At 34.3% G+C, this 24,526-nt stretch overlaps 1 protein-coding gene across 1 annotated transcript in view; it reads left to right on the top strand.

Annotated features, from left to right (window-relative positions):
- Positions 1-406: 406 nt before the first annotated feature.
- LOC139847588 (BTB/POZ domain-containing protein At1g50280-like) overlaps positions 407-24,526 on the top strand; it is a 44,785-nt gene continuing 20,665 nt past the window's right edge. Inside the window, exons 1-2 of the mRNA XM_071837287.1 lie at positions 407-644; positions 762-1,871. Coding sequence (XP_071693388.1) covers positions 579-644; positions 762-1,871 — 1,176 coding nt within the window. The 5' untranslated portion in view covers positions 407-578. The remainder of the gene's footprint in view (positions 645-761; positions 1,872-24,526) is intronic.

Raw genomic sequence — 24,526 nt, 5'->3', positions numbered from 1 at the left:
AAGGGGATTATTTTAATTAGCCAGCTTTACCCAATTTTAACCTACTAAGCTTAATGATGATTCGGCTTTTCATTACATCCTTAATTAATTAAGAAGAAAGATTTAGCTTGGTGTCTCAACCAATGCTTCCGACAATAACATTTCAAAGGACATTTATTAAATCCATTTTCGACAAAATGAAATATAAAAATAATAAAATAATAAACATAAATTAATTCCCACTTGTCTAACTACTTCATTTAAAATCTAAATAAATTTTAATCACATCAAACATCAAATCAAATTGAGTTGAATAAAACATCAATCCGTGACTCAAATTAGGCAACTAGCTCACTTCATAATTTTCCCAAACAATGGTTCATGTGCTAAGCTACACAAGGTGATATTTACACATATATATCCTTGTTTTTAGCCAACTCATACTCTCTCTCGTGAGTCATTATTCGTTTATTCATATATTTGTTTGTGGTCCTAATATAATAAAATAAAAAATAAAAACGCACTCATGGATTGAGTAGCAACTAACTCTTTCTTACTTCTACAATCAATGCGAAAGAAGCTGCAACATCATATCATCAATGGCAGCAGAACTCTGTGATTTGCAGGTCCATATAAATGGGCAACAAACATTCTATCTACATGAGGTACTAATTTACCAATCATTATTACAAATTCCTTTTTATTATTATTTATAAATAATCTGATCGACATGGACCTGAATCTTGATTATTATAAGAATCCTAATTAGGGTTTTCATGCAGAAAACGATATCAAGATTCTCAAGGAACTTAAGAAAGATAATCAAGAAAGAGAAGAAAAGAATCCAGATTCGAAAAACCGGAATAGAGATCAATGATTTTCCTGGTGGATCAAATGGGTTTGAATTATATTCAAGATTTTGTTACAATAATGGCGAAATCGATATCTCGGTTTCAAACATCTCTCTCCTTCATTGTTGTGCGGTTTTTTTAGGCATGAATGATACTCTTTTGCCTAAAACTTCCGAGATTTTATCACGGATGTCCGACTGGTCACTGGCGGACATCCGTGATTGTCTCAAGAATTGCACATCAATCATTTCGTATGCCGAATCTTTCGGCATACTTGAAAAACTCATATCTAATCTTGTTATTAAAGTTACCCAAAACTCTGATTGCACAACTTTAATCCCATATTCATCTTCTTCATCTTCTACTGATAGTAGTAATATGAAGTCTAGTACTTTATTAAGATTATCATCTAATTCATCAACCAAAAATTTATGGTGGTTTGATGACTTGACAATTTTACCACCAATGATTATAGAAAAATTTATAAAAGCTTTAGGAGCTTATGGCAATGAAAACAATAATTTAGTTGTCACAAGATTCCTTCTACATTACTTAAAAACTTCATCTCAATCAAAGGTACAATCTTTTTCAAAAAATGAGTATAGTGGTCTTGCTGACTCAGCAGTTTATGGAGTGATATTAATGGGAAAAAATGCATTTTCATGTAGAGGGTTATTTTGGGTATTAAGAATTGTTTCAAGTTTTGGGTTGAGTAGAGAATGTAGAGTTGGGTTAGAAAGATTGATTGGTGGGGTGCTTGATCAAGCAAATGTGGATGATTTGTTAGTGAGTAATAATGGATCAAGTGGTGTGTATGATGTAAATCTTGTTTTGAGATTGATAAGAGAGAGTAATAAAGTTGAAGGGGTGTGTTTGGAAAGAATGAAAAAGGTTGGGTGGTTGATTGATAAATACTTGGGAGAGATTGCACCAGATCAAAATCTGAAGATATCAAAGTTTTTAGGAGTTGCGGAGAGTTTATCAGATTGTGCAAGAGATTGCTTTGATGGGGTCTACAAAGCCATTGATATATATCTTGAGGTAATTGTTCTTTTTATTCACTACATTATATTCATATTTAACTTTAAGTATTTTTCTAACGATAGGCTCAAAAGGCTAAAGGTTCGTTGATAATATGCATTAGTACATTATACGTGGCGGTTATTTAATGGTTACCTTTAGTGATGACTATTCGTATGTACAAAATATTTAAACATCTTAATGACAATCTAAGAGATGACATAAAAAAATCCTTAGTTTAATTAAATTATGGTGTAACATGTTACATGTTATGAATAACCTTATATATGTAAATATACCTTAACTACAACCATAATCATAATAATTGATTGAAACCTGAAAGGCTGAAATGTACCAAACAGTTGCTTGAAAGCATATTATGTTGACAAATAGTGAAAGATTTCATTTTAGTGCTTTAAATATAACAATCGTACATTTTAAGTAATCGTTTCTTATATGTAGAAGGGTTATACTTAAAGGACTAATTAAAGGGAATTTATTAGTTTAAAGTTGTGAGTTTGAGTCTTGTCGTGAACAAACAAATGTGTGTGTTTGCTATTAAAAAAAGTAATCACTACTTAGAATAATATTGCAAAGAATAATATTGCAAAATGCATAGGAAATAATTTTATCTCGGTCATTACTTAATTAAGAGTTGTATACGGTAGTATGAAAACTCTATATATTACTTTAGACAATGCTTGATATTAATGTATTTGGAATTAGTTTGTTAACGAGCTGGACGAACATGAGTGAAGCTTTTTTTTTTTTTTTTTTTTTTTTTTGACAAAAAAAACATTACAACATTCAAACGGATCCGAAGATCAACAAGTACAAATGATACAAGGTGATCCAACAGACGTTACATAACCAAACAGCCCATTAATAAAGTAGGTAAAACCCTTCACTACGAAACAAAATGAAGCCAACCTATGATCACCTAATAAACGTTAGCACTAAATTAAAATAACCAAGAACAACCACCGTCATCTAAACCAAAAAAAAAAAAAAAAAAACGTCGTCTACCCAGCCAGAAAGAGAATTCGACTATCTTCAAGAAACACTTCAAGAAAAAATAAGCAAACATCATGAGCACACAGGATGGAAACAGAACCTTCTGCCAAAAATCTAGACGGCCAGAAAAAGAACCTCACCCACTATATGAACCACCTGCAAACAAGAGACAAAAACACCAAAATCTAGCAAGCACCATCCTTTTCTGACATCAAAGGATGAAAGTAGTCACACATGCAACAAAGTCGACTATTCGAACCAGTAAGAACTCGCCGTCTGAAAAACAGAAGGCGGAAGAGGAGTTGGTTTTGAACTCCGGGGAAGACATCCCAAGAACCACGATCTAACTCAGAAAATTGAAGAAATGTCTGTATTAGTTCACAGTAATTGAACTATGAACACCAGACTCTCACTCAAACAATAAATAAGAATTAATGATACAGAGAATGAGATAACACGATTATAGAATAGAAGACAAATGATATTAATCGTGAAAGTACATATATCAAATGAATCATACGTCCCTATTTATACAGATCAAAAACCAAATCTGGAGATTTGGTTTCCAAAACTACTTTGCTACAAATAAGGAAAAGATAAACTTAAAAACTTAATAAAATAATTCTGAAGTTAATCTTCTGGAGATAAAACCGAATCAAAACATATCTTCTTAATATTTAAACATATCTCCAGAATCTTCCTTAGCTTAGCCATCAAGACATCTTCAAATCGTTGACTTCAATAAGCACCAGAGTCTGCAACCTCAGACTCTACATCTCCAGACTCTAGAATCTGCAAAATACTTTTTGACTCATTAGATCATAATTCCCAACAATCTCCCCCTATCTGATGATGTCAAAACAACCTGTTCACCTACTTCTTCAACTTTGCATACTCCTTTTCAATCAGTTTACACTTGCTCTTCATAAAATGAATTTTCTTCAACATGGACAGTTTGCTGTACAAGTGATCCAACAATTTGACTCTAAAAGGATAAGTCTGCTCTGTCACACATCTGGTTAACAAACTGATCAACAACTCAATACTAGCTCCTTCAAACTGTTCAACCCTAATCAACATCCTTTGATTTCCATTTGTCTTGATCATCAAAGCATCCAAATACTCAACATACTTATCATCAACAAATTCTAAATGTTCAGGAACAGCATACCTTTCTACATGTCCCTTAGCTCTCATCTCCTTCATCTCTAGATCAAACATCCCACAAAATACTTCATAATCCTTGAAACTTATAAACCCTTCTTCAAACACCAAATGTACCAGCATATAAACTCTCTTCAACACTTCATCAACAACAGCTTGATCCCCTGCATATTCTCTGATATACACAGCTATGCCCTTCCATTCACAAAAACCCAAACGCACAATTTGATTCAACTTAACTCTTAACCTCCTATCTAGCAAATGAGTCATGGTAAGCAATAGAGTGACACCTTCAAATTCAGATTTATCAACCTCAACCTTGACAACATCACCTTCATATCTTCTGAATCTAAATCTCTTATTTATCTGAGCCCTTAAATCACCATCTGCTCTTTGAGTAGCAGCAACCACAACAGCACTAGAACTCCCCTGAATATCACCAACACCACCAACAGCAACCATTTGAGTATCACCAAAACCCCTATCAGTTATATTCTCCCCCTCAACCTGATGCTCCCCCTCAATTTGAGCTCTCTTTGATTGCTCCCCCTCAACACTTGCAAAACCTGCATCTGCATCATCTGACCTCTTTCTTTTCTTCCCCTTTTTGACATCATCTAAAGGCAGAGAAGATATGACCTTCCAAATTTCAGTTTGTTGATTTTTGAGGGAACAAATATCAGAAGCAAACCCAGTAAAGCATTGTCTCAGTTCATCAACACCAACCATCCTTTTCTCCAGCTCAGCCAACCTGTGATTAATTTCTGCACCAGACCCTGAATCACCTGCACTAGACAACCCCTGCATATCCCCAACCAACCTCCTTACCTCAAACAGCTCATCTTTTGATACAAAATTATTATTAAAGTTAAGATTATTAATCTTAGACTGCACACCAGAGTGCTTGTCATCAAACTCCTTAGTCAACTTGGTCAAAGCCTGATGTAGGCCAACCATGGTGACTGGTGCCTCAGTCTGAGAAGTAGTGCCAGAAGATAAGGGTAGGGTTGGTATGTCCTCACAGCCTTCCTGTTGTAAAGAAAGCTGATCCTTAGACATAGAAGATTTTGAGGCATGTATCTCACCTTGTGACATGAGTGTGATATTGGCAGCCTGTGCAAGTAAGTGTAAGGATGGAATATTTGGAGTGAGTAGTGGCAGACTTAAGTCTGGGGTAGCAGTTGAAATGTCCCGTTCTTATTGATTAAAAACGTTCCATATTAATTGATGTCGTTGCGAGGTTTTGACCTCTATATGAGACGTTTTTCAAAGACTGCATTCATTTTTAAAACAAACCATAACCTTTATTTCATAAATAAAGGTTTAAAAAGCTTTACGTAGATTATCAAATAATGATAATCTAAAATATCCTGTTTACACACGACCATTACATAATGGTTTACAATACAAATATGTTACATCGAAATCAGTTTCTGGAATGCAGTTTTTACACAATATCATACAAACATGGACTCCAAATCTTGTCCTTATTTTAGTATGCAACAGCGGAAGCTCTTAGTAATCACCTGAGAATAAACATGCTTAAAACGTCAACAAAAATGTTGGTGAGTTATAGGTTTAACCTATATATATCAAATCATAATAATAGACCACAAGATTTCATATTTCAATACACATCCCATACATAGAGATAAAAGTCATTCATATGGTGAACACCTGGTAACCGACATTAACAAGATGCATATATAAGAATATCCCCATCATTCCGGGACACCCTTCAGATATGATATAAACTTCGAAGTACTAAAGCATCCGGTACTTTGGATGGGGCTTGTTGGGCCCGATAGATCTATCTTTAGGATTCGCGTCAATTAGGGTGTCTGTTCCCTAATTCTTAGATTACCAGACTTAATAAAAAGGGGCATATTCGATTTCGATAATTCAACCATAGAATGTAGTTTCACGTACTTGTGTCTATTTTGTAAATCATTTATAAAACCTGCATGTATTCTCATCCCAAAAATATTAGATTTTAAAAGTGGGACTATAACTCACTTTCACAGATTTTTACTTCGTCGGGAAGTAAGACTTGGCCACTGGTTGATTCACGAACCTATAACAATATATACATATATATCAAAGTATGTTCAAAATATATTTACAACACTTTTAATATATTTTGATGTTTTAAGTTTATTAAGTCAGCTGTCCTCGTTAGTAACCTACAACTAGTTGTCCACAGTTAGATGTACAGAAATAAATCGATAAATATTATCTTGAATCAATCCACGACCCAGTGTATACGTATCTCAGTATTGATCACAACTCAAACTATATATATTTTGGAATCAACCTCAACCCTGTATAGCTAACTCCAACATTCACATATAGAGTGTCTATGGTTGTTCCGAAATATATATAGATGTGTCGACATGATAGGTCGAAACATTGTATACGTGTCTATGGTATCTCAAGATTACATAATATACAATACAAGTTGATTAAGTTATGGTTGGAATAGATTTGTTACCAATTTTCACGTAGCTAAAATGAGAAAAATTATCCAATCTTGTTTTACCCATAACTTCTTCATTTTAAATCCGTTTTGAGTGAATCAAATTGCTATGGTTTCATATTGAACTCTATTTTATGAATCTAAACAGAAAAGTATAAGTTTATAGTTGGAAAAATAAGTTACAAGTCGTTTTTTTAAAGGTAGTCATTTCAGTCGAAAGAACGACGTCTAGATGACCATTTTAGAAAACATACTTCCACTTTGAGTTTAACCATAATTTTTGGATATAGTTTCATGTTCATAATAAAAATCATTTTCTCAGAATAACAACTTTTAAATCAAAGTTTATCATAGTTTTTAATTAACTAACCCAAAACAGCCCGCGGTGTTACTACGACGGCGTAAATCCGGTTTTACGGTGTTTTTCGTGTTTTCAGGTTTTAAATCATTAAGTTAGCATATCATATAGATATAGAACATGTGTTTAGTTGATTTTAAAATTCAAGTTAGAAGGATTAACTTTTATTTGCGAACAAGTTTAGAATTAACTAAACTATGTTCTAGTGATTACAAGTTTAAACCTTCGAATAAGATAGCTTTATATGTATGAATCGAATGATGTTATGAACATCATTACTACCTTAAGTTCCTTGGATAAACCTACTGGAAAAGAGAAAAATGGATCTAGCTTCAACGGATCCTTGGATGGCTCGAAGTTCTTGAAGCAGAATCATGACACGAAAACAAGTTCAAGTAAGATCATCACTTGAAATAAGATTGTTATAGTTATAGAAATTGAACCAAAGTTTGAATATGATTATTACCTTGTATTAGAATGATAACCTACTGTAAGAAACAAAGATTTCTTGAGGTTGGATGATCACCTTACAAGATTGGAAGTGAGCTAGCAAACTTGAAAGTATTCTTGATTTTATGTAACTAGAACTTGTAAAATATATGAAGAACACTTAGAACTTGAAGATAGAACTTGAGAGAGATCAATTAGATGAAGAAAATTGAAGAATGAAAGTGTTTGTAGGTGTTTTTGGTCGTTGGTGTATGGATTAGATATAAAGGATATGTAATTTTGTTTTCATGTAAATAAGTCATGAATGATTACTCATATTTTTGTAATTTTATGAGATATTTCATGCTAGTTGCTAAATGATGGTTCCCACATGTGTTAGGTGACTCACATGGGCTACTAAGAGCTGATCATTGGAGTGTATATACCAATAGTACATACATCTAAAAGCTGTGTATTGTACGAGTACGAATACGGGTGCATACGAGTAGAATTGTTGATGAAACTGAATGAGGATGTAATTGTAAGCATTTTTGTTAAGTAGAAGTATTTTGATAAGTGTCTTGAAGTCTTTCAAAAGTGTATGAATACATATTAAAACACTACATGTATATACATTTTAACTGAGTCGTTAAGTCATCGTTAGTCGTTACATGTAAATGTTGTTTTGAAACCTTTAGGTTAACGATCTTGTTGAATGTTGTTAACCCATTGTTTATTATAACAAATGAGATATTAAATTATTATATTATCATGATATTATGATATATAATATATCTCAGTATGATGTATATACAGTTAAATGTCGTTACAACGATAATCGTTACATATATGTCTCGTTTCGAAATCATTAAGTTAGTAGTCTTATTTTTACATATGTATTTCATTGTTAATACACTTAATAATATATTTACTTATCATTTAACATAATTAACCAAGTGTATCAATATCTTAATATGATTCATATGTACCTAGTAAGACGTTGTTATAACGATAATCGTTATATATATCGTTTTCGAGTTTCTTAAATTAATAGTCTCATTTTTATGTATATAACTCATTGTTAAAATACCTAATGAGATACATACTTATAATAAAAACATGTTAACTATATATATAACCATATATATGTCATTGTATAGTTTTTACAAGTTTTAACGTTCGTGAATCACCGGTCAACTTGGGTGGTCAATTGTCTATATGAAACATATTTCAATTAATCAAGTCTTAACAAGTTTGATTGCTTAACATGTTGGAAACATTTAATCATGTAAATATCAATCTCAATTAATATATATAAACATGGAAAAGTTCGGGTCACTACAGTACCTACCCGTTAACTAAATTTCGTCCCGAAATTTTAAGCTGTTGAAGGTGTTGACGAATCTTCTGGAAATAGATGCGGGTATTTCTTCTTCATCTGATCTTCACGCTCCCAGGTGAACTCGGGTCCTCTACGAGCATTGCATCGAACCTTAACAATTGGTATCTTGTTTTGCTTAAGTCTTTTAACCTCACGATCCATTATTTCGACGGGTTCTTCGATGAATTGAAGTTTTTCGTTGATTTGGATTTCATCTAATGGAATAGTGAGATCTTCTTTAGCAAAACATTTCTTCAAATTCGAGACGTGGAAAGTGTTATGTACAACCGCGAGTTGTTGAGGTAACTCAAGTCGGTAAGCTACTGGTCCGACACGATTAATAATCTTGAATGGTCCAATATACCTTGGATTTAATTTCCCTCGTTTACCAAATCGAACAACGCCTTTCCAAGGTGCAACTTTAAGCATGACCATCTCTCCAATTTCAAATTCTATATCTTTTCTTTTAATGTCAGCGTAGCTCTTTTGTCGACTTTGGGCGGTTTTCAACCGTTGTTGAATTTGGATGATCTTCTCGGTAGTTTCTTGTATAATCTCCGGACTCGTAATCTGTCTATCCCCCACTTCACTCCAACAAATCGGAGACCTGCACTTTCTACCATAAAGTGCTTCAAACGGCGCCATCTCAATGCTTGAATGGTAGCTGTTGTTGTAGGAAAATTCTGCTAACGGTAGATGTCGATCCCAACTGTTTCCGAAATCAATAACACATGCTCGTAGCATGTCTTCAAGCGTTTGTATCTTCCTTTCGCTCTGCCCATCAGTTTGTGGATGATAGGCAGTACTCATGTCTAGACGAGTTCCTAATGCTTGCTGTAATGTCTGCCAGAATCTTGAAATAAATCTGCCATCCCTATCAGAGATAATAGAGATTGGTATTCCATGTCTGGAGACGACTTCCTTCAAATACAGTCGTGCTAACTTCTCCATCTTATCATCTTCTCTTATTGGCAGGAAGTGTGCTGATTTGGTGAGACGATCAACTATTACCCAAATAGTATCAAAACCACTTGCAGTCCTTGGCAATTTAGTGATGAAATCCATGATAATGTTTTCCCATTTCCATTCCGGGATTTCGGGTTGTTGAAGTAGACCTGATGGTTTCTGATGCTCAGCTTTGACCTTAGAACACGTCAAACATTCTCCTACGTATTTAGCAACATCGGCTTTCATACCCGGCCACCAAAAATGTTTCTTGAGAACCTTGTACATCTTCCCCGTTCCAGGATGTATTGAGTATCTGGTTTTATGAGCTTCTCTAAGTACCATTTCTCTCATATCTCCAAATTTTGGTACCCAAATCCTTTCAGCCCTATACCGGGTTCCGTCTTCCCGAATATTAAGATGTTTCTCCGATCCTTTGGGTATTTCATCCTTTAAATTTCCCTCTTTTAAAACTCCTTGTTGCGCCTCCTTTATTTGAGTAGTAAGGTTATTATGAATCATTATATTCATAGATTTTACTCGAATGGGTTCTCTGTCCTTCCTGCTCAAGGCATCGGCTACCACATTTGCCTTCCCCGGGTGGTAACGAATCTCAAAGTCGTAATCATTCAACAATTCAATCCACCTACACTGCCTCATATTCAGTTGTTTCTGATTAAATATGTGTTGAAGACTTTTGTGGTCGGTATATATAATACTTTTGACCCCATATAAGTAGTGCCTCCAAGTCTTTAATGCAAAAACAACCGCTCCTAATTCCAAATCATGCGTCGTATAATTTTGTTCGTGAATCTTCAATTGTCTAGACGCATAAGCAATCACCTTCGTTCGTTGCATTAATACACAACCGAGACCTTGCTTTGATGCGTCACAATAAATCACAAAATCATCATTCCCTTCAGGCAATGACAATATAGGTGCCGTAGTTAGCTTTTTCTTCAATAACTGAAACGCTTTCTCTTGTTCATCATTCCATTCAAATTTCTTCCCTTTATGCGTTAATGCAGTCAAGGATTTTGCTATTCTGGAAAAATCTTGGATGAACCTTCTGTAGTAACCAGCTAGTCCTAAAAACTGGCGTATGTGTTTCGGAGTTTTTGGGGTTTCCCACTTTTCAACAGTTTCTATCTTTGCCGGATCCACCTTAATACCTTCTTTGTTCACTATGTGACCGAGGAATTGAACTTCTTCCAACCAAAATGCACACTTTGAAAACTTAGCGTACAGTTTTTCCTTCCTCAATACTTCTAACACCTTTCTCAAATGTTCACCGTGTTCTTGGTCATTCTTTGAGTAAATAAGTATGTCATCAATGAAAACAATGACAAACTTGTCAAGGTATGGTCCACACACTCGGTTCATAAGGTCCATGAACACAGCTGGTGCATTAGTTAAACCAAACGGCATGACCATAAACTCGTAATGACCGTAACGTGTTCTGAAAGCAGTCTTTGGAATATCATCTTCTTTCACCTGCATTTGATGATACCCGGAACGTAAGTCAATCTTTGAATAAACAGACGAGCCTTGTAGTTGATCAAATAAGTCGTCGATTCTCGGTAGTGGGTAGCGGTTCTTGATGGTAAGTTTGTTCAACTCTCGGTAGTCGATACACAACCTGAATGTACCATCTTTCTTCTTGACAAACAAAACAGGAGCTCCCCACGGTGATGTGCTTGGTCGAATGAAACCACGCTCTAAAAGTTCTTGTAATTGGCTTTGCAGTTCTTTCATCTCGCTGGGTGCGAGTCTGTAAGGAGCACGAGCTATTGGTGCAGCTCCTGGTACAAGATCTATTTGAAATTCAACGGATCGATGTGGGGGTAATCCCGGTAATTCTTTCGGAAATACATCGGGAAATTCTTTTGCAATGGGAACATCATTGATGCTCTTTTCTTCAGTTTGTACTTTCTCGACGTGTGCTAGAACAGCATAGCAACCTTTTCTTATTAGTTTTTGTGCCTTCAAATTACTAATAAGATGTAGCTTCGTGTTGCCCTTTTCTCCGTACACCATTAAGGGTTTTCCTTTGTCTCGTATAATGCGAATTGCATTTTTGTAACAGACGATCTCTGCTTTCACTTCTTTCAACCAGTCCATACCGATTATCACATCAAAACTCCCTAACTCTACTGGTATCAAATCAATCTTAAATGTTTCGCTTACCAGTTTAATTTCTCGATTCCGACATATATTATCTGCTGAAATTAATTTACCAATTGCTAATTCAAGTAAAAATTTACTATCCAAAGGCGTCAATGGACAACTTAATTTAGCACAAAAATCTCTACTCATATAGCTTCTATCCGCACCCGAATCAAATAAAACGTAAGCAGATTTATTGTCAATAAGAAACGTACCCGTAACAAGCTTCGGGTCTTCCTGTGCCTCTGCTGCATTAATATTGAAAACTCTTCCGCTGCCTTGTCCATTCGTGTTCTCCTGGTTCGGGCAATTTCTAATAATGTGGCCCGGTTTTCCACATTTATAACAAACTACATTGGCATAACTTGCTCCGACACTACTTGCTCCGCCATTACTCGTTCCGACACCATTTGTTCCTTTCGTTCTATTAACCCCTGGTTCGTAGACCTCACACTTCGCCGCGCTATGACCATATCTTTTACACTTGTTGCAAAATTTGGTGCAGAACCCCGAGTGATACTTTTCACACCTTTGGCATAGCTGCTTCTGATTGTTGTTGTTGTTGCGGTTATTATTGTTGTTGGGATGATTGTTGTAGTTGCTGTTGCTGTTGTTGTTGTTGTTGTTGTTGTTGTTGGGCCGTTTGTTGTAGTTGCGATTGATGTTGCGATTGTTGGGATAATTGTTGCGATTATTGTTGTAATTGCTGTTGTTGTTGTATTGGTGATTCTTATCACCGTTTTCCTCCCACTTTCTTTTGACTTGCTTCACATTGGCCTCTTCAGCAGTCTGTTCTTTAATTCTTTCTTCAATCTGGTTCACTAGTTTATGAGCCATTCTACATGCCTGTTGTATAGAGGCGGGCTCGTGTGAACTTATATCTTCTTGGATTCTTTCCGGTAATCCTTTCACAAACTCGTCGATCTTCTCTTCCTCATCTTCGAATGCTCCCGGACACAATAGGCACAATTCTGTGAATCGTCTTTCGTACGTGGTAATATCAAATCCTTGGGTTCGTAACCCTCTAAGTTCTGTCTTGAGCTTATTGACCTCGGTTCTGGGACGGTACTTCTCGTTCATCAAGTGCTTGAATGCTGACCACGGTAGTGCGTACGCATCGTCTTGTCCCACTTGCTCTAGATAGGTATTCCACCATGTTAACGCAGAACCTGTGAAGGTATGCGTAGCGTACATCACTTTGTCCTCTTCAGTACACTTACTTATGGCAAACACCGATTCGACCTTCTCGGTCCACCATTTCAATCCGATCGGTCCTTCGGTTCCATCAAATTCCAAAGGTTTGCAGGCAGTGAATTCTTTGTAGGTGCATCCTACACGATTTCCTGTACTGCTAGATCCAAGGTTATTGTTGGTATGTAGCGCAGCCTGTACTGCGGCTATGTTTGAAGCTAGAAAAGTACGGAATTTCTCTTCATTCATATTCACGGTGTGTCGAGTAGTCGGTGCCATTTCCTTCAAAATAGTCAAATGGAACAAGTTAATCATACAGAATATTAAGAGTAGTTAATAGTATTTCGTAGCATAATATGAACTCATTTATAAAAGCTTTTTCTTCATATTAGCGTTTTATAAGTTTAAATTCGGGTAGTACCTACCCGTTAAGTTCATACTTAGTAGCTAATATACAATTCAACTACTACAATTCTATATGAAAAACTGATTATAATAATATTTCGCGTTCAAACTTTTATACAATATTTTACAAACTTACAATACCGCTTATTTTACATAAAGCATGAAATATAGCACACAATAACTTTGATACAAGATAGTTGTGAAGATAATTCTAGCTAGTACACAAGTCGTTCAGCAAAGGCAATAAAGACACGTAATTCATACGTCCAGAAACAAGTCATGCATTCTGGTTTTACTAGGATTACTTCCCATCCTTGGTCTTGTGGAACATAACCGTTATGGCCGTTGATAAGACAGCGTGTTGTAACGTCGTCAAAAGGACGAGGGTTACGTAATGTCCAACAGTCCCGTAACAATCTAAAAACCTCATTTCTTACCCCAATTACCGACTCCGTCACTTGTGGAAACGTTTTGTTTAATAGTTGTAGCCCGATGTTCTTGTTCTCACTTTGGTGAGAAGCGAACATAACTAATCCGTAAGCATAACATGCTTCTTTATGTTGCATGTTAGCCGCTTTTTCTAAATCACGAAGTCCAATATTCGGATATATTGAGTCAAAATAATTTCTTAACCCGTTGCGTAAAATAGCATTTGGGTTCCCCGCAATATATGCGTCAAAGTAAACACATCGTAACTTATGGGTTTCCCAATGTGATATCCCCCATCTTTCAAACGAAAGTCTCTTATAAACCAAGACATTCTTGGAACGTTCTTCGAATGTCTTACAAACTGATCTCGCCTTAAATAGTTGTGCCGAGGAATTCTGACCAACTCTAGACAAGATTTCATCAATCATGTCTCCGGGTAGGTCTCTTAAAATATTGGGTTGTCTATCCATTTTGTGTTTTTAAACTGTAAAATAGACAAGAGTTAGATTCATAAAAAAATACTTATTAATACAAGCAATTTTTACATATATCATAAAGCATAAGCACACTATATTACATATATTACACCACACGAATACAACTATCTTATTCCGACTCGCTCGTTTCTTCTTCTTCGGTTTTGGTTCGTTTTGCCAAGTTTCTAGGGATATATGATGTTCCCCTAATACTAATTGTCGTTTTCCACAACGGTTTAGAAAAACCTGGTGGTTTAGAGGTTCCCGGGTCATTGTTACAACTTAAGGACTTCGGGGGTTGACGATACATATAAAGTTCATCGGGGTTGGAATTAGATTTCTCTATTTTTATGCCCTTTCCCTTATTATTTTCTTTTGCCTTTTTAAATTCAGTTGGGGTAATTTCTATAACATCATCGGAATTCTCGTCGGAATCCGATTCATCGGAGAATTTGTAATCCTCCCAATATTTTGCTTCCTTGGCGGAAACACCATTGACCATAATTAACCTTGGTCGGTTGGTTGAGGATTTTCTTTTACTTAACCGTTTTATTATTTCCCCCACCGGTTCTACTGCTTCATCCGGTTCCGATTCTTCTTCCGGTTCCGATTCTTCTTCCGGTTCCGACTCTTCTTCCAGTTCCTCTTCGGGAACTTGTGAATCAGTCCACGAATCATTCCAATTTACATTTGACTCTTCATTATTATTAGATGAGTCAATGGGACTTGTTCTAGAGGTAGACATCTATCACATAATATCAAACGCGTTAAGAGATTAATATATCACATAATATTCACATGTTAAAAATATGTAGTTTCCAACAAAATTTGTTAAGCAATCATTTTTCAAGTAAACACGGTCGAAGTCCAGACTCACTAATGCATCCTAACAAACTCGATAAGACACACTAATGCAAAATTCTGGTTCTCTAAGACCTACGCTCGGATACCAACTGAAATGTCCCGTTCTTATTGATTAAAAACGTTCCATATTAATTGATGTCGTTGCGAGGTTTTGACCTCTATATGAGACGTTTTTCAAAGACTGCATTCATTTTTAAAACAAACCATAACCTTTATTTCATAAATAAAGGTTTAAAAAGCTTTACGTAGATTATCAAATAATGATAATCTAAAATATCCTGTTTACACACGACCATTACATAATGGTTTACAATACAAATATGTTACATCGAAATCAGTTTCTGGAATGCAGTTTTTACACAATATCATACAAACATGGACTCCAAATCTTGTCCTTATTTTAGTATGCAACAGCGGAAGCTCTTAGTAATCACCTGAGAATAAACATGCTTAAAACGTCAACAAAAATGTTGGTGAGTTATAGGTTTAACCTATATATATCAAATCATAATAATAGACCACAAGATTTCATATTTCAATACACATCCCATACATAGAGATAAAAGTCATTCATATGGTGAACACCTGGTAACCGACATTAACAAGATGCATATATAAGAATATCCCCATCATTCCGGGACACCCTTCGGATATGATATAAACTTCGAAGTACTAAAGCATCCGGTACTTTGGATGGGGCTTGTTGGGCCCGATAGATCTATCTTTAGGATTCGCGTCAATTAGGGTGTCTGTTCCCTAATTCTTAGATTACCAGACTTAATAAAAAGGGGCATATTCGATTTCGATAATTCAACCATAGAATGTAGTTTCACGTACTTGTGTCTATTTTGTAAATCATTTATAAAACCTGCATGTATTCTCATCCCAAAAATATTAGATTTTAAAAGTGGGACTATAACTCACTTTCACAGATTTTTACTTCGTCAGGAAGTAAGACTTGGCCACTGGTTGATTCACGAACCTATAACAATATATACATATATATCAAAGTATGTTCAAAATATATTTACAACACTTTTAATATATTTTGATGTTTTAAGTTTATTAAGTCAGCTGTCCTCGTTAGTAACCTACAACTAGTTGTCCACAGTTAGATGTACAGAAATAAATCGATAAATATTATCTTGAATCAATCCACGACCCAGTGTATACGTATCTCAGTATTGATCACAACTCAAACTATATATATTTTGGAATCAACCTCAACCCTGTATAGCTAACTCCAACATTCACATATAGAGTGTCTATGGTTGTTCCGAAATATATATAGATGTGTCGACATGATAGGTCGAAACATTGTATACGTGTCTATGGTATCTCAAGATTACATAATATACAATACAAGTTGATTAAGTTATGGTTGGAATAGATTTGTTACCAATTTTCACGTAGCTAAAATGAGAAAAATTATCCAATCTTGTTTTACCCATAACTTCTTCATTTTAAATCCGTTTTGAGTGAATCAAATTGCTATGGTTTCATATTGAACTCTATTTTATGAATCTAAACAGAAAAGTATAAGTTTATAGTTGGAAAAATAAGTTACAAGTCGTTTTTTTAAAGGTAGTCATTTCAGTCGAAAGAACGACGTCTAGATGACCATTTTAGAAAACATACTTCCACTTTGAGTTTAACCATAATTTTTGGATATAGTTTCATGTTCATAATAAAAATCATTTTCTCAGAATAACAACTTTTAAATCAAAGTTTATCATAGTTTTTAATTAACTAACCCAAAACAGCCCGCGGTGTTACTACGACGGCGTAAATCCGGTTTTACGGTGTTTTTCGTGTTTCCAGGTTTTAAATCATTAAGTTAGCATATCATATAGATATAGAACATGTGTTTAGTTGATTTTAAAATTCAATTTAGAAGGATTAACTTTTATTTGCGAACAAGTTTAGAATTAACTAAACTATGTTCTAGTGATTACAAGTTTAAACCTTCGAATAAGATAGCTTTATATGTATGAATCGAATGATGTTATGAACATCATTACTACCTTAAGTTCCTTGGATAAACCTACTGGAAAAGAGAAAAATGGATCTAGCTTCAACGGATCCTTGGATGGCTCGAAGTTCTTGAAGCAGAATCATGACACGAAAACAAGTTCAAGTAAGATCATCACTTGAAATAAGATTGTTATAGTTATAGAAATTGAACCAAAGTTTGAATATGATTATTACCTTGTATTAGAATGATAACCTACTGTAAGAAACAAAGATTTCTTGAGGTTGGATGATCACCTTACAAGATTGGAAGTGAGCTAGCAAACTTGAAAGTATTCTTGATTTTATGTAACTAGAACTTGTAAAATATATGAAGAACACTTAGAACTTGAAGATAGAACTTGAGAGAGATCAATTAGATGAAGAAAATTGAAGAATGAAAGTGTTTGTAGGTGTTTTTGGTCGTTGGTGTATGGATTAGATATAAAGGATATGTAATTTTGTTTTCATGTAAATAAGTCATGAATGATTACTCATATTTTTGTAATTTTATGAGATATTTCATGCTAGTTGCCAAATGATGGTTCCCACATGTGTTAGGTGACTCACATGGGCTACTAAGAGCTGATAATTGGAGTGTATATACCAATAGTACATACATCTAAAAGCTGTGTATTGTACGAGTACGAATACGGGTGCATACAAGTAGAATTGTTGATGAAACTGAACGAGGATGTAATTGTAAGCATTTTTGTTAAGTAGAAGTATTTTGATAAGTGTCTTGAAGTCTTTCAAAAGTGTATGAATACATATTAAAACACTACATGTATATACATTTTAACTGAGTCGTTAAGTCATCGTTAGTCGTTACATGTAAATGTTGTTTTGAAACCTTTAGGTTAACGATCTTGTTGAATGTTGTTAACCCATTGTTTATTATAACAAATGAGATATTAAATTGTTATATTATCATGATATTATGATATATAATATATCTCAGCATGATGTATATACAGTTAAATGTCGTTACAACGATAATCGTTACATATATGTCTCGTTTCGAAATCATTAAGTTAGTAGTCTTATTTTTACATATGTATTTCTGATGTCGAACGAGGTGTATATAAAATAGCTTATATTTTACGCAGAAAATACTATTAAATACGATACAATTTTACACAAGATATTTATTTATTTATAGAATGGATATACTTAAACCTTGCTACAACACTTATAGGCAGTGTACCTAATCGTACAGTAGTGTAGTTTTTAGTAAGTCCGGTTCGTTCCACAGGGAAATCTTTAAGCAAAGCTCAACGCTATATTAGTTTACTTTTATAAAAATACAAATATATATATAGGTAATATTATTATTATAAAGGGGGGTTTTTACCGTTTAATGACCGGTTTGTCGATTTTAAAACTTTAGTCGCAGTTAAAACCTAATGTAAAATATAAAATAAATACAAGACTTTAAATTAAAGCGTAAAGTAAATAACGATAATGAAATTGCGAATAATAAAAATGCGATAAAATTAAATTGCGATAATTAAAAAGTACGATAATTAAAAGTGCGATTAAATAAAATAACAATAAATAAAAGTGCGATAATTAGAAGTGCAATTAAATATAAAATAAAGGAAATTAAATATGAAATAAAAGAATTATGCTTATTTAAACTTCCGTAATCATGATGTTTGACGTGTTGATTTTAGTTTTATGCCCTTGGGTTAATTGTCCTTTGTCCTGGATTATTCAATATGTCCGTCTGGTTTTTGTCCATAACAGTCCATCAGTCATAAATATAAATTGCAAGTGTCCTTGTCAAATTATTATTATACCCGAAGATAAATATTCCAACTAATTGGGGATTCGAATTGTAACAAGGTTTTAATACTTTGTTTAATGAATACACCAGGTTATCGACTGCGTGTAAACCAAGGTTTTACTACTTTGTTAACAATTACACCAATTACCCTTGAATGTAATTTCACCCCTGTTTTAATTATTCTAGTGGCTATTAATCCATTCCCGTGTCCGGTTAAATGAACGATTATTCGTACATATAAATACCCCGCCCATCGTGTCCGATCGAGTGTATATGGTAATTTATAGGGACGCCCAATTGTAAATCTTTATATTAACATTAACAAACTTTCATTTAGTTAAACAAATATAAAGCCCATTAATAGCCCATAGTCTAGTTTCCACAAGTGTCGTTCTTTTGTCCAAACCCCAATTATGGTACAAAGCCCAATTACCCAATTTTAGTAATTAGCCCAACATCATGATTACTTCGTTTTAAACAAGCATAATAATAACTTAGCTACGAGACATTAATATAAAAAGGTTGAACATAACTTACAATGATTAAAAATAGCGTAGCGTTACACGGACAGAATTTCGACTTACACCCTTACAACATTCGCTAACATACCCTTATTATTAGAATTATAATTAAAATTAAAATATAAATTATAAATATAAATATATATTACTCGTATATATTGAGAGAGAGATGAAAAAAAAGATATGTTTTCGATCAGAATTCGGTTGGCTTTATAGCCAGAAATGAAATTTGGGGCTCCGCGACTCGCGGCAAAAAGCCCTTCAAACTCCGCGAGTCGCGGAGAGGTATTTTCATTTTACACCCTTGGAGTTTCTGGCTGCCGACGGTTTTAATAATATATATATATAATATATATATAATTAATATAATTAATTATATATTATATTATATTTATATACATAGTTAACTTGTAATTTTTAGTCCGTTGCGTCGAGCGTTAAGAGTTGACTCTGGTCCCGGTTCCGGATTTTCGAACGTCCTCGCGTATAATTTAATATCTTGTACTTTGCGTTTTGAATCTTGTACTCTTGTGATTTTGAGACGTTTCTTATCAATAATTGGAACCTTTTTGATTGTCTTTTGTTCTTTTGAGCTTTCTGGTCGTTTGCGTCTTCAAATCGTCGAATCTGTCTTTTGTCTTCACCTTTTATTATTTAAACGAATATCACTTGTAAATAGAACAATTGCAACTAAAAGCTTGTCTTTCTTGAGGAATAATGCTATGAAATATATGTTCGTTTTTAGCATTATCAAATATTCCCACACTTGAGCGTTGCTTGTCCTCAAGCAATATCGTCTTGAAATACTAGAATCACTTCTTTATTCTTCACACTTTGTACATCAGTGATTTCTATACGGCGGTATAAACAATGGTAGTAACGATATGGTTTACAGTCCCACATGACTTATAAAAATTTAGATCCATTAAGGAAATTGGATCTTTATGAAAACATTTGATCTTTTGAAAATTAAATCTAGTTTTTACCCTAGATAAATTTTCCGGAATAACCCTTTACCGGTGTTTGCAAAATATTTTTGTGGGTTTGGTGGGTTTCAGATTTGAAAATTTTAGCTCAAAACTTGCGGTTTTGTGTCACCCACTTGCTAACCTTGTATTTGGAAAGCAACACGTCCAGTTTACTTGTTCCGTATATTACCTTTCGGCAAACTACCGTCCGGTTGTAAAGGAAAGCGTTGAACAAGCAACTGTTTAAGGCAATGTCCCGTGACATGCTTTTGATTATGGTCTATAACGTGTCGGACGCAATTACTATCCTTGGTAGGAGCAATAGTAAAGCTCACCCTTATAATTTGTCGGTCTGGCACAAGGTCCTGTCTTTGACCATGCTATGCAACCACCGTTCTTACGGTTGACACCCGATTTGGTTCAGGTGACCTAATGAATTCCAGGTGAATTCCTAGGATTTTACGTTCAATGGTAATGAACGTATTGAAAATAGGGTTTTCAGAAAACAAATCGGTTTGTAATTTTGATCAAAATATTTTCTCGTTTAAGCTCGAGTTTAGATATCATTGAATTCCATGAGTTTGTAATTCTCAATCTTTAAGGTCAATCTCAAGGATTGAGTAATATCAGGCTTAAAAGCTGATTTTTGATCTTTAAGGAGATTATCCTTTCTGGGGATCTGATTCATTAGTCTTATCCAGCTAATTTGCACGGTGCCTCCCCATTGTACGAGATAAATCCTTCTCATGGTTAGGATAAATCTGACCACTTGGCGACCCTGTTTAATGCTGAGGTCCGTGGATTTCCTGCTGATTTTAGTGATGACTTTTCTAGATTTTTCGTCAACCTACAGCTGGTCTGAACGACAACTTCATGACCTAAATCAAGAAGCGCGTTTCTTTTTCGGAAGACTTTACTTCCTTTTAATGATGGAATTGATTCATCGTGTAGATCCATCTCTTCTTTTCTTTCATTGGGTAAAACAGTTTAGTTTAGTTCAAAGCAAAAGTATTTTCAGTTATTTGTTACAAATATATGTGGCATATGTTTAAAATAACTTGGTAAATTTTCCCACACTTGGCTTTTTATTTTTCTTTTTATCGTCCTCTATTCCATTTTAAATGAATTTTGACGTTTTAGTTTGTTTCTCAATTTATGTCCTTTTTGAGGTAACAATAATTTCGGTGTTAAAACCTAGTTTTATCGTTCATAAATATGTATAAACATGTTTTTGAATTCATTTAATTGAAAATTTTTAAAAATTTTACTAGAATTGGGTAGTCAGTATATAAGACCAGGGCTGTTCTTTATTATCAGAGAGCACTAGATTCTAATACAACTACTGCTTTACTAGTATTTTTAATGGTAACCAAGTGTATAAAGTAAAAGTTTTAAAATCCGAAAGAATTTAACCCCTTCCCACACTTAAGATCTTGCAATGCCCTCATTTGCAAGAAATCAGTAACAATTTAAATTATTGAGGGTGATTTGTGTGAAAATGATTAAATTTTTACCAAAGTTTCCAAATATATTGGCGTTTGTTTGCTGAATGATAAATGGTGCACGTCATTTGTTCATTCCGTCTTGTTGTTATTTCACATATATTTTGCATCATTGTCGTCAAAATTACTTGCTTTTGCTGAACTTAATGCCAGTCTTTGAAAATGCGTTGTTTTACCCTGTTGTGTACATAAGATAAACTGCAAACATATATACATATTTTTGAAGTTTGGTATATTACCCCACATTCAAAAATTATTAAAATCTAAGAATAAAAGTTAGATAAATATAAAAATGATTACAATATTAACAAAAAAATATTAAACATATCAATAATTACAAATTACAAAATAAAAATAAAAATAAGTAAACTAAGGATGATATTGGTACCAATAGGGGTTCCACGCATAACCATAAGTGCTATAGAATGCCTCGGCAGGGTCATACGTAGGATATGGTGGTTGCATCTCTATCGACCAAGGAGGGAAGACGGGTTTCGGTGTAGGAATATAGTTTCTACCTATGTGTTGGCAATGCGCTATGATCTGGTTCTGATGAACTTGCCAATCTTCAAATGCTCTCTGTCTAGCATTTTCGTATTCCTGAGAAGCTATAAACCTTTGCATTTCTTGCATCTGGTTCCCCCCTCCTACATTACCTTGTTCCTGGTTTCTCTCTACCTGTGGATGTCTACCATTGTATCGTACTGCGGCGTTATTTCGCCGCTTCAACACTTTTGCACCATGGTATACATTTAAACCTATAGTGTCGCGGGGTTCCGGCTCTTCTACTAATAATCCCCCCTGACTTATATCCACACCGAGATATTCACCAATCAAAGTAATAAAAATACCACCTCCTATTATGCTATGTGGACGCATCCCTCGAACCATAGCTGATAAATAATAACCCACACAATATGGTATACTTACAGCGCTGTGTGGGTCTCGAATACACATATGGTAAAACAAATCTTGTTCATTTACCTTTTCTTTGTTTTTACCCCTTTGTGTAATCGAATTAGCTAAAAATCTATGTATTACTCTTAATTCGGCTCTATCTATATCCAAATAAGAGTAGTTTCCCCCTTTAAAACGGTGGTGGCTTGTCATTTGACTCCACACACCGTGTGTATCAAAATTCTCATCTATTTTCCTACCGTTTAGTATCAATCCTCTACAATCGGCAGACGCTAATTCCTCAGGCGTATATATACGTAAAGCCTGAGCCATGTCTAGTAAAGACATGTGGCGCATCGAACCGCCTAACAAAAATCTAACAAAAGAACGATCGGTTAAACTGGCTACCCGATCATTCAACTCTATACTACATAACAACTCTTCACACCATACTTTATATACAGGTCTGCGTATGGTGAATAAACATATCCAGTCATTAAAAGAAGAATTACCATACCTCTGTACCAGTAATTCCCTAATTGGCCCGGCCAATTCTACAGCTTCCAAGGGTCCCCATTCTATGACCCTTGGTACCTCAACAACCTTAGAGTGAAGAGTATGCAAACCCCGTTGATATTTTGGATAATCTATCCAAAGTCTGTCAAATCGCAGGTTCGGGTGCAACTGTTCCAAGTGCATATCTGAAAAGGTCATGACTGGATGAGGTACATCCTGCTTGTAGTAGTTATCTACCTCCTGTTGTTCCAAGTTCTCAGCAGGAGCATGGCGGGCTTGGGATGAAGATTCACCCCTTTCAGTCTGTTTTCTTGAGTAGTTCCTAGATATCATCCTTCTCAACATGATTATAGCAAAAAATTTGGTGATTAACGGTTAAAAATTGAGATTTTTGGAGTGTTTTTGGGTGTATTTTCGTGGGTTTTCGGGTTCTGTTCGAGCTGTATTTGTGTGTGTGTTATTCTGTTCGTGCAGCTGGTTATATTTTTTTTTTCTGTAATTTTGTCCCTCCGCGAGTCGCGGAGGTTTGTACTTAAAACTCCGCGAGTCGCGGAGTTATTTTTTTTTTTTTTTTTTTTTTTTTTTTTTTTTTTTATAATCTTTAACTTATAAAACAATTAAGAAATTAATTTTAAAATTTTGTTTCCCTTGTTATTTAGGACGAGGTCGTTTCGGATCGATGTCCTAGTCCGTCCCTCGACAAAATTTTAAAATTTGTCTTTTTGTAGCGATTGTTTTAAAAGCTAAGATTTTTGGGTTTTTTCAATGTTTTTGGCATACTTTAAATCAATAAGATTAAAAATAATGATAATAAAAGTTCTCGTCCCTCCCTCGGGTAAAGCAATTTCGGTTCAGAGACCTAGTCTTCAACTTACGACGAATTTTTAAAAATCATATTCTTAACTTAATGAGATAAAGTAAATTTTTGTTTTTAAATTCACACAACTTAAATATAAAATTCAAAATTAATATTAAAAATTCACACCAAACTTAATTTAAAAATTCATAAATTAAATTCATACCAAACTTATATTAATTTTTCAAATATTTACAATTTTAAAAATATTGTTTTTACAAAGTTTACAATATTAATTTAAGATTTAAATATTAAGATTAAAAACATAATAAAATTAAAAATCTTTTTGTCTTTTTATCCCACTTTAATCAATCAAATA

This window comes from Rutidosis leptorrhynchoides, chromosome 5 (assembly GCF_046630445.1).
Source record: "Rutidosis leptorrhynchoides isolate AG116_Rl617_1_P2 chromosome 5, CSIRO_AGI_Rlap_v1, whole genome shotgun sequence".
Classification (NCBI taxonomy): Eukaryota; Viridiplantae; Streptophyta; class Magnoliopsida; order Asterales; family Asteraceae; genus Rutidosis; species Rutidosis leptorrhynchoides.
The sequence above is the reverse complement of the archived record's forward strand: the minus strand, read 5'-3'. Positions and strand labels throughout refer to the sequence as shown.